The 11,635-nt window shown below is 52.8% G+C and overlaps 1 protein-coding gene across 1 annotated transcript; it reads right to left on the reverse strand.

Annotated features, from left to right (window-relative positions):
• Positions 1 to 2,754: 2,754 nt before the first annotated feature.
• Positions 2,755 to 11,629, reverse strand: LOC144232894 (endogenous retrovirus group V member 1 Env polyprotein-like). Its single transcript, XM_077765733.1, is given in 3 exon segments — positions 2,755 to 3,762; positions 3,765 to 5,131; positions 11,404 to 11,629. Coding segments are annotated over 2 exon segments (1,347 nt in total). The 5' UTR covers positions 4,891 to 5,131; positions 11,404 to 11,629; the 3' UTR covers positions 2,755 to 3,541.
• Positions 11,630 to 11,635: the final 6 nt, after the last annotated feature.

Raw genomic sequence — 11,635 nt, forward strand, 5'->3', positions numbered from 1 at the left:
AAAAAATAAATAGACATTAAAAAAAAGGAAAATGAACAGAACTAAAGCAATTCAGATGGAGTTAAGAAGTGGGAAGGAGGAGGGAACGTGCTTAGGAATCCCACAGTGCAGTGACTGTCCCCTTCCGTGACTACTTGATTACCGTAAAACTCTCACTACATCACGAACAAGGAATGCTTTTTGTTGCAGTTTACGTTCTTAGAAATCTGCAGGAAGTTCCTTTTGGCTGAACGTGCTAAGAGAGGTTGCTGTACCTGGGAGCTTAAGTGGAAGTCAGGAGCCACGTTTGGGACGGCTGGGTAGGAGGGCCGGGGGCTGACAGGGGCGCTGACCTGCCCGTGACCCCACTGGTGCCCAGCAGCCAAGGCAGACCTGGGGCCAAACCCTGCTAAATTTGATGGTATTACAGCAGCCCCCCCGTGGGGGGGCCTGGGAGCTGGGGTGTCTCGGTGACGGGGGGGAGGGATTTGTAGGATCTGTTTGTGGTGGGGGGTTGGGAGAGGGTCACAGAGGGAAGGGTTGCTCTGCGTGGACACCGGTGGAAGTCAGGGGGCTGCTGCAGGCCTGGGTATTCGGATTGTTACTAGGACGTGGAAGGTCGGAGCGGGCTGGAACTGTGATGGGCAGTTAGCCGAGAGGGGGATGTGTGGTCGTTTGTGGTTTGCACGTGGCCTTGCATTGTGTCTGCGCTCCGAACGTGACTGCACAGGAGACTGGTCTCCCCGCATCACGATCCCGGAGTGGCCTGTCCGTCCTTGCCAGCAGCTGTCATACCCGCTTCCCGCTCTCAGAGCCCACAGTCTCCTTCAGATCTAAAGGTATTCGGGATTTACTTACGTATTATTTAATGTATTTGGAGGTTTATAACCTTGAGAATCCCTTCCAATTTTATGTATTTACTCATCTATTTTGAGAGTGAGTGAGAGAGTGCGGGCCGGCGAGCAGAGGAGGGGCGGAGAGGGACACAGAATCCCAGGCAGGCTCTGTGCATGGAGCCCAACGCAGGGCTTGAACCCATGAACCGTAAGAGCATGACCTGAGCCGAAATCATGAGTCCGACGCTTAACCTTAACCAACCAAGCTACCCAGGTGCCCCTCCCTTCTGATTAAAAAAAAAGTTATTTATTTATCTACCTATTTATCTATTTAAGTAACTGCTACACCGAATGTGGGACTCGAACTCCCAACCCCGAGAACAAGAGTCACGTGCTGAGCTACCCAGGGACCCTGAATCCCTTCTAATTTTGAAAAACCTAGAATCATAGTTCTAGATCCTTGACTGGGATGACTTTTGACTGGAAGTCATCTTAAACGGTTTTGGGATCCACGCTCCATTAAGGTGTAAAGGCCCTCAAGGCACAGACCCCCTCCGGAGCGGCGGATCTGGTGAAACACACAGGACTCACCGTCAGCGGTCCCCTCTAGGTGCCTCCCACCCCATTTCACTTCCAAAATAATAGTCCCCAAATGAGAATTCTCATGTGGGTGATGACCACTGAGAAAAGAATCAGTCTTCGATGTAAGAGAGGAAAAAAAAGTCCTAGACATTTTGATGATGAAAATTAGGGGCGCCTGGGTGGCTCAGTCAGTTAAGTGCCCGATTTCGGCTTAGGTCATGATCTCACGGTTTGTGGGTTCGAGCCCCACGTCGGGCTCTGTGCTGACAGCTCAGAACCTGGAGCCTGTTTCAGATTCTGTGTCTCCTTCTCTCTCTGACCCTTCCCTGTTCGTGCTGTCTCTCTCTCTCTCTCTCAGAAATTAAAAATAAAAAAAACATAAAAAATTTTTGAAAAAGTAGCAGAATAGGCCACTCAAATTATGTCACTTTGTTACAGAAATTGTTTTGAGCTGAAGGCACTCTAGAAGGGGCCAACACAGAAGCAACGATTTCGGTAGAATTTTAGTCCTGAACACTATGGGGAAAATGCATTTCTAAGGAATTATCCATTATGTGTATTTAAACTCTGCCAGAAAAAAAAATAACTATTTTGTTTTAATCTTTTTGTATCTAGTAGGTTTTTGTATAAATTAAAGGTTTTTGAGTGGGGTGGGAGGGAGAAGCAGCCCACACAGGAAAAGCTCTTGACTTTCCCCGTTTTGCCTAAAGGCAAGATATAAATTCTCTTACTGGAGACTGACACTCACCAGCCCCGAGAGGAACGAGAAGAGTCTGCAAAGCTACCATTCCCCATTCCTTTCCTCCGTATTAGCGCCTTCCCAGCTCTTGCCCTTGGGGCCTACAATGGTTTTCCTTTGTCCCATCATCTCTGCAAATGTACTGTCCTTTGCTGAAGATGGAAATTAAGTTGGAATTCTGTCACCAATGTGAGTTACTCTTCATTAGGTTTGTCTCCTGTGATGTGCACTGCGTGCGTGAACTGTTTTCCTCTTGCTAATGTTTCCGTTAGAGTCCGAGGCGAAAACCTAAGATGAGAAGAGGTAAAGCTTTGCCTCCCCCGCGATGATACAGGGAGAAGGGCAGGCTGCCCCCAAAGGCACCACTCTGCATAATGATCTTAATCATTGTTACTTGTTACTGAGGAAACAGTGCAAGGACACTCCCACCCTCCTCCGTCCCACTGAAAGCAGGAAGCAAATCTCCCGTATGGAAAATACCCTCCCTGTCCCACAAGGAAAAAGACACCCACATCACCAGACCCGGGACTTGAGAAAGCCAAGAGGAGCAGCTGGGATTGTTCTGACCCCAGGGTTTACCACCTCTCGGCAAAAACAGAAATTGACACGAGGCCAAGAAACGATTCCAGCAGCGTTTATTGGGGTCTATGCTCCACCACCAGGGAGGCAGTGCCGTGAGCAACCGTCCCAGCCGGCTCTCTGAACAAAAGCTGTCAAAGCCTGCAAAGGGGCTGGGGCAGCAGGTGGACACAGGACGTTGGGGCGCTGGCGCAGTGGACAGAGCACGCCCCTGCATTGGGGGTCTCGTTAGCATGTTAGGTCCCCACCCCTGGCCGCGATTATTGGTATTTAATGAAGATAAAGTAGGTGAGGGCCAGCGCTGGGGTCCATCTTGGCCAAAGCTGTCTAGTTTGGTTTCTTCGTTTGAGTTCCTTCTGGAAAACACCCTGTCCCCCAATCCTTATGAGATAGAATGCTCAAAAGCACGTAGCTCAGCCTCTTCTCCTAAGGTGATCAGCACAGAGCGATGGGCTTTGTGGCTGTGGCAGGGGAGTGGGGACCCAGACACAGCCCCTGGTCTACCTCATTCCCCCTGAGAGATTTTACCCTCCTTATTCCTAGGGAGGAGGGGCCGAAGGTATCATCTTCTGAAACTGCTTCCTGCTGAGCGGGGCGCCGTCCCTGTCCCGCCTGGAGGGGTAAACATCTCTCGCTGGCTGCTCTACCCATCTGTAGGGACCCTGTTCCTCCCGGGGCTCGGTGGGTGGGACCCTTGGGCCACTATCAGTTTGACAGGAAACTGCTGTCCCCTAGAAGACTCAAACTTAACCGAAAGATTAAGGAGGTAGGTTCCGAATATTAACAAAAGAACGTTTGCCACCAGAGGGCCCAGGAAAGAAAGGCATCATGCAATGCTAGGCATATAACCTCTGAGTCCTATAGTCTGGGCGCTGCGGCTCTTGAACCCATGCAATGACCTGGCTTGTCTGTAAATCTCCTGAGTATTTAGCTCGACTTCCCCGGAGTCGTTGATGTTCCTACAGCAGGTGTCACTGACTACCGCACAGACACCCCCTTGTGTGGCGGGAAGATAATCTAGAGCTAACCTGTTGTCAAGGGAATCAGGGGCTCCTGGAGGCCCTCTGAGGGGTCACCAGTGCTTGAGGCCGGGTTCTCGGTGACCCGGGTCAGGCTTTTTAAGGTTGTCTCATGATAGGCAACCCCTTCCCGGGGGGGCAGCCGGTCCCGCGGCGTCTCAAGGCGCCGCCAAGATGCGCGCGGTGCTCTCCTACGTCTGGCTGGAGAGGTGACGTTATATATAGCGGCGGCTAATCCTTCTGGGCCCACTCGTCCCACAGTGCATTCTCCCCGGAAGTGGACATTATCTAAACACGAATAGGCCACTGCCCGAAGAGGCCAGGAGAAGGAGGAATCGGGGCTCCCTTCGTAGGGCAGCTTATTCTGTGGCGGGCCACAGAGGAACAGGTATCCACGGGGAGCACAGGCCCGGCGGGCTAACGAGGAATTAAACCAGCTTCGTAAAAGGGGCCCCCAGGTAGGCGTGCTCTTGCATCTGGGGGACAGGGGCCCCCCGTCCATCGGCCCTCCACCCAGCTCTGCGTTCTCCTCTATCCCCTCGAGGCTGTCGAAGGCAGATGGGGTTTGATAGGTGAGCCTCCAGGAAGGGGTTGCCGTTCCTTTCCAGTGAGTGCAGGAGTAGTTAGGCTGGTCGCCCGGGGGGAGCAGAGAGGAGTCCACACACCAGTGCGTCTGGTTGGGGATGCACGAGGAGCTTGCGACGGAAAAGGACATAGGGTAAATGGGGGGCGAGCTCCCCGCACCGGGAAGGCAGCTGTTGGTCTCGCAGGGGCAGCAGGGCCGCCCCTGTTCTCTACAGAGAAGAGGGCGCTTAACCTGGAGGCCAGTTTGGTTCCAAGTGTCTGTAAGGGTCACACACGTCATATCCTTGCGATCATCAAGCTCCGCCACCAGGAGTGGTATGCTCCTAATGGGTCCAGAAGTCAAGGTGAGTGGAACGTCCTCATTTGTGGGTACAAACTGGAGCTTAGGAACCCCCTTCTGTGGGTGGGGATGGCAGATCCAACAATTAGAGAGATTATTTCCCGAGGCCACAATGCTGGATAAGTTGACAACTGAGTTTTCTCCCCAGGCTCCCCTCCCTTTGTTATGTGCTTCCCAACTCGTCCCCAGGAGAAGGGTCCAGAGGAGGGTCCACGTCATGCCTCCCATCATTGATGTTAACCTTCTAGACCCAGCAGGGGCGGAACGCGTCTTTGCCAGAGAGTGGAGGTGACCCAAAACGGTATCCACAGAGAAGAAAAAGGAAAACAAAGGCAACCAAAAGAAAAGTCAGCAAACCAATCCACCAAGATAGAATCACTTATCTGATTCTGAGGGTCGCTTCTTGAGCCAGGTCTCTGAGGTCTTCCACAGGCTCACAGGAGGAAGACGGTTATCGGCCTTCCAGGCGGTTCTGAGGATGTCCGGGAGAAAAGGATTTTAGCCTGGAAAGATGTCCCCAGCTAAGGGTTCCTTGCAGCTTAACTGCCACTGGAGTGGCTAAAAATCACCTGATAAGGATGCTTCCCCTTGGGTAGCAGCTGATTTTTTCCAGGGAGCCCTCCTTCCAAGTTGTAAGGAGGGCCTGACCCCCCGGCTTCATCTGCAGAGGTGCCATCTCTTCTAAATTACCTCCAGGGCGTGCCGGCAGCCTGGGACCGGCCAGCTTTCTGCACGTGGCCCAGATTAACCAAAGGCTGCAAGCCAGGCTGTCTCCCCGTGTGGTAGGACACGGGCTGGACCAAGGGTCTCCCACATCATTTCAAATGCGCTGAGTCGTAGGGGCGGGGGGACTCCTGAGTAGCATGAGAGGAAGCAATTTGACCCAAAGCTGTTCAGTTTCTTGACAGAGTGTTGCTCACATCTTTTTTAGGGTCTGATTAATCTTTTCTACCTTCCCCGAGGAATGGGGGTGCCAGGGAGCACGTGATTTAGAACTAATTCCCAGGGCTGCCAAAAGGCTCTGGGTGACTTTAGCTGTAAAAGAAGGCCTGTTACCACTTTGGAGAGACTTAGGAATTCCCTTTTAGGGGGGATTTACAGACCTCAGTTGCTTTCCCAGACCCGGGTGGGGAAGGCTTGTACCCATTCAGTAAAAATAGCAACAAACATGAGGTAACACCTGTAGCCTGACTGTGATCGCATCTGGGTGAAGTCTACTTGCCCTTTCCCAGGACATGCCTTCCGGGCGGAGACCGGCATGAGAAGTGGGGACAGACTGGATGGCTCTGTGGCTTATTTTGTGTGCAGAAGTCACAGGCAGGGGCAACTTGTTTTATTGTCTAAGTTGCTGTTCTAGAAAGACCCTTTGCACCAACCTCCATTGGACATCTCTTCCATAATGGGTGGCATCATGTGAATGTTTGAGCTCTTATTGTTGGGCTTCCGGGATGAGGATCTTGTCCTCTCCCATAAGCCACCCGGCACCTCGTTCTGTATATCCCTGTCTGCGCCCTCCCATTCCAGCAGGGAGCTTTGAGGGTGGCCGGAGAACTCAGAGAAGCCAGCTATCGAGGTGGCGGTCATTTGATCTGGTTGCTGCGCTCCATGGACTGTTTGAACAGCTGATTGGTCAGCCTTATTATTTTCTTTGCTTACACAGGTCCCATCTTTTTGACAACTTTACAATGGACTACAGCCACCTGAATGAGAAGCTAGACTACCTCTAGGAAACTGAAAATTGGGTCCTTATGCTTCACTGGTGAATTTTTACTGTTAACATCTTTCTGGATGGCCGCATGGGCATGTAGTACACAGAATCCATATTTTGAATCAGTGTAGAGATTTAATCTTTTCCTTCCCTCAATTGCAAGGCCCTAATTAGGGCTACCGGGTCAGCCTTCTGGGTGGACCAAGTGTTGAGGTGAGTGCTACTTAGGCTCACGATCACATAGCCTGCCTTCCAGATACCTCCCTCCACAAAAGTGTTCCTGTCTATGAATGACATCATATCTGGTTTGTCAAGGGGTTTGTCTAGAAGGTCAGGTCTGCTAGAATAGGTCTGTTCTACTGTCTCCATACTGATGTTGCAGACCCTCCTCTTCTCCAAACGGGGGCAGGGAAGCTGGGTGTAGTCCAGAGGACCTTTAAAATATCTGGGGAATCCGGCAAGAGGGTCTGCTATTTCCTTAGCCTTCCTCCAGCCACCCAACGGAGCCCTCTAATCCCAATTCGGTCTGAACCTGACCGGGAGTCAGGCTGACCCAGGGTAGGCTTACTGGCCTTGCTCACGGAGAGACATGTGGCTGTCACTGCTGGGCTGTCCCTGTGCACCCAGGTCTAGCTAGTTTGAAAAGCAGTCTCTGATGAGAGTCCAGCTTGTGAGTTAGGACCCCCAAAGCCTGACTTTCATGGACATAGAAGGTAAAAGGCTTATCCAAATAGGGGAACCCCAGGGCAGGCGCCCCAGCCAGCTTTTTCAAGGCTCTAAAAGCCCCCCCGGCACAGTCCATTGTAGGGGTTCCCTTTCTTCCCCCTTCATGTTCTCATACGGGGGTTTGCCATTAGGGCCGTAATTGGGGAACCAGACACGACAGAACTCTTTGAGGTCAAGAAAGCCACGGCGTCACTTTCTAGTCTGTGGAATGCACAGGCGCTGATGGTCCTCTTGGGGCCTGTGGCCAGGATACGGGTGCCTGGTATTGGGATGAAGCCCAAATACTGGCCCTGTTGTGATATGTGACCCTGTGATGGGGACCCCATATCCTCTGTTAGCTAGGAAACTTAAGGCTTTTGCAGTATTATGGCCCAAGGACTGCTTGGTCAAACTGGCTATTAACAAACAGCATTTTGTGTTGTTGTTGTTGTTTTTTAATGTTTATTTATTTTGAGAGAGACAGAGCGTGAGCAGAGAAGGGGCAGAGAGAGAGGGAGACACAGAATTCAAAGCAGGCTCCAGGCTCTGAGCTGTCAGCACAGAGCCCGACGCAAGGCTTGAACTCACAAGCAAGATCATGACCTGAGCCAAAGTCAGACACTCAACCGACTGAGCCACCCAGGCATTCCGCCATCTCTCTATTTCAATTCTTATAACTCTTTTGTCAGTATATTTCCAAATAGATTTGGAGGGGGTTTTCTCTAAAGCCTGTGAGAAGCACCACCCAGGTGTACCGAGTCGTCTCTGGAGTATCGGCAGTTTTCCTCTCAAAGTCAAGTAAATACTGACTCTCCTCGTGAAGGGACATGCAGAAAAAGGCATCCTTCAGCTCAAGGATGGTAAAAAACTTAGCATCGCCTGGACCCTGGGTAAGCGGAGTATAGGGGCTTGAGTACTACTGGCTATGTGAGAACAGCTTTATTTATAGGCCTGAAATCCTGTACAAAGCAATATTCTCCACTGGCCTTCCTCACTGGGAGGACTGGGGTGTTATGACTGACAAGGCTTGATCCGTCCGCACTTGAGAAATTTTGAAATGATCAGGTGGATTCCTCCTCAAGATTTACTTTTTATGGAACACTGTTTTTTCCAAGGACACCCGCACTGGGTTTTCCCTTCACCTGAATGGGAAAGACTTTTTTTTTTGCTTCACCTGGGACATGAGCCTCCCACACAGATGGGTCTACTTGGATTTATGTGCGGGCTGGGGCCTGGGACCACCCAGTGGTGCCCATGGATGAACTCCCTCTTTCTGTTCTATCTCCATTTTAATGTCCCCCTTCTCAAGGTAAAGAGTGGCTCCAGAATTGTTTTGAAGATCTGTCCCGGCGACCGAACAGAGCACTCGGGGGCATAAGGGAAACAATGTGTAATAACAGTCCATGTGGCCTCACAGGCGAAGGGAAAAGTCAACCGTCTCACCGCTGGCCGGCTGCCCCTCCCAGTCACCGCACGGCCACCGCTGCGGAGGGGCCCACGGGTTGAGTCAGGGAATGTAGCTTTCCTACGTGCCACGTCAAGGGCGACCGAGGCTCTGCCAGGGCCGATGGTGAGGGGCCGGGTGGGTGCCAGGCCCTCTGTCTGGTTGCGGGGTCCCTCGTCCAAGAGACTGGCTGGGGCCGGGGGTCCCTCCTGGGGCGGGCAGGCTCTGGTCCCCCTCCTCCCCCCGCCGCCTTCTGCCTGCATTACGCACACCTGTCCGTCCACAGCGGCCCCCGCTCTGCCCTGGTGGTTCAGGCTGCGGTCGTCTGGGGTCCCGGGGTCCCCCTGAGGAGGAGGCTGCACCGGGGCAGCCGGAACCTCCCTGTTTTGCTACCCTTGACTTTACTGGGCTCCTCTGCCCGGTCTCAGTTATTAAAGACCTTGAAGGCCTCCTCCAGCAAGGCGGACAGCAGGGACTGCGGACCTGCCTCTGACGTCTGTAGTCCCCCCCCAAGATCGGAGGCAGGCCGGGCGACACAGCACATAGTCAGACCTCCCCGCGCTGACTCTGGGTCTCCGTCTGCGTGTCTGCGCAAGGCGTCCGTCACCGGATTAGAAAGACAGCTGGAATCTCATCCTTTTTGCTGATGCATTTCCCTCACCTTGTCATAGCTAGCTGGTCTCGCTATGCACCTGTCATCCCTTCGACAGGCGGGTGATAAAGTGCCTCTGGGCCCTGGGGATTCTGCCCTCCTGATCCCACTGTGGGGCCCCGGCAGGCACAGCGCTTCCTCCGCCCCCCGGGCTGGCAGACCCCTACACCCCAGGCTGTCAGCGTAATCCCCAGCCTGCCCAGGGTCCGTCTTTCCCATCTCGCGTGCAGCAGTAAGGACTGAGATGACATCTCGTCAGGTGAGGGAGAAAGCTAGATTTAACTTCATAAATTTATCCCTAAATTTAGAGGAGTTGTTTTTGTTTTTTGGAAAAATGACCCAACTTTTCCTTACACAGAACCAAGTCTGTAAGCGAGAAATGGACAGCACTCTGGGACTCCCTCCTTCAGGTATGGCCTTCCCTCAGGGGAAACAGATTCGGTTGGGGCCCGGCTGGGGCTGAGCCGGCAGGCGCAGTGGGGCTTCCTCCAGAGGAGGGAGGAGGCCGAGGGGCAGGGAAGCTCCATACGAGTAAGGACGTGGGGAGCCGCTGGAGGAAGGAGGGCAGGTTGTGGGGTCAAAGTCGCAGGGGCAGAGGGGGTTTGGGAGGGGACTCCTGCGAAGGGGTACTAGGTGCCAGTTGACTAGAACAGGGGACTGTCTAAAATGTCTGGTTTCGGGGCACCGGGGTGGCACAGTCAGTTAAGCGCCCAACTCTTGACTTTCAGTCAGGTCATGATCTCACGGTTCAGGAGTTCGAAGCCCCGCCTCAGGCTGTGCGCTGACTTTGCAGAGCCTGCTTGGGATTCTGTCTTCCCCCCTCTCTGTCCCTCCCCCACTCTCTCTCTCTCTCAAATAAACAAATATAAGTTTGAATAAATAAATAAAATGCCAGGTTTCAACCCAGCAGTGAGGGGGTGCCAGTGGTAACCATTGGAGGCCACACAGACTCTGCAAGGATCCTTTACTTTGGGGTCTTGGGGTCTCTCCCTACTTCTGAAATCTTTTGCAAAACAAATCCAACTGCAAGATAGTATTAAAATGTAACGATCCATTTTGAGGCCATTGTTCCTGGTCCTTGGTCTCCTAAGTTATATAGGGGCCAAACAGTGCCGTGCAAAAATAATAATAATTTTTAAAAAAATAATTTCCTTTCCTTTCCTTTTCTTCAAGCCATCCGATTTAAACTGATCCCAACTGTTAAAATAACATTCTAGAAGGGAGTCTTTTGTCGCATTTAAGGTGTGGCCCATGTTGGGAACTTGGACGGACCTGGTGACTTATTTGAAAAAAAGGTGAAAGCTGACTAGCAGGTATAATCACAGTTTGTGACTGTGTGTGATTCTGCGTGAATAACGGACCTCTCCGTGTCCCGACTGGGCTATTGGTAGATGCAGGTCAGTAGGAGGGAAGCTTGATTTCTTGAAAAAGGCGGCTCCCCCCTCCCCCGGACAGAAAAAGGTTAATCCTTGAGGCCCCCCAATCCTGACCAGGTCTGGATTTCTTCAGCCTTACACTGGAACTAAGTCGGGCTCACCAGGAATGCTCCTTCCCTCTGAATAGGATAACAAGTTACCAGATGTTTCACAAGACAAACAAAAAGGAAAAAGACAAGATGGTCAGGAAGTTAACACTTAACGCAAAGACAACACAGAGCTCTCAGGGCATCAGCCCCATTCGGACAGACAACAGAAAGAACACAGATCTGACACTAAAGAAAATCACAAGAGTCTGGAAGTTATTCCAGGTCNGCTCCTTCCCTCTGAATAGGATAACAAGTTACCAGATGTTTCATAAGACAAACAAAACGGAAAAAGACAAGATGGTCAGGAAGTTAACACTTAACGCAAGCAAAGACAACACAGAGCTCTCAGGGCATCAGCCCCATTCGGACAGACAACAGAAAGAACACAGATCTGACACTAAAGAAAATCACAAGAGTCTGGAAGTAATTCCAGGTCTCAAACCCAGGAAACAGAGGCCAGCCACAAGGAAAGCCAGGGGAGAGGCTACCAGAGGCTCCCGGTGACCTGCAGGGGACCGACACCGGGGGAGGGGCCTCAGAGTGGGGTACAGGGGACACTCACGCCGCTGACCCCCGGTGACCTGCAGGGGACCGACACCCGGGGGGGGCCTCAGAGTGGGTACAGGGGACACTCACGCCGCTGACCCCCGGTGACCTGCAGGGGACCGACACCCGGGGGGGGCCTCAGAGTGGNGGGAGGCACGACTTACCCCCAGCTCCGCGCCGCCGGTGACTCGCACGGGAGGGGCCCCTCCGCCGTCCGCAGGCCCCGAGCGCTCCGGCCCTCGCGGGGCGCCCTCGGGGGTCCCGGCGTGGTCGCAAAAGTCCGACCGCGACCCCAGGGCTCTTGGACTCTCAGCGCAAACGGAAATCGACATGAGGCCGAGAGAGGGGCCGGGGGGGGGCGCTTCCGGGGGTTCCTCCAGCCCCCAGGGGGCGCCA

The sequence above is a fragment of the Crocuta crocuta genome, unplaced genomic scaffold (assembly GCF_008692635.1).
Source record: "Crocuta crocuta isolate KB4526 unplaced genomic scaffold, BGI_CrCroc_1.0 scaffold811, whole genome shotgun sequence".
NCBI lineage: Eukaryota > Metazoa > Chordata > Mammalia > Carnivora > Hyaenidae > Crocuta > Crocuta crocuta.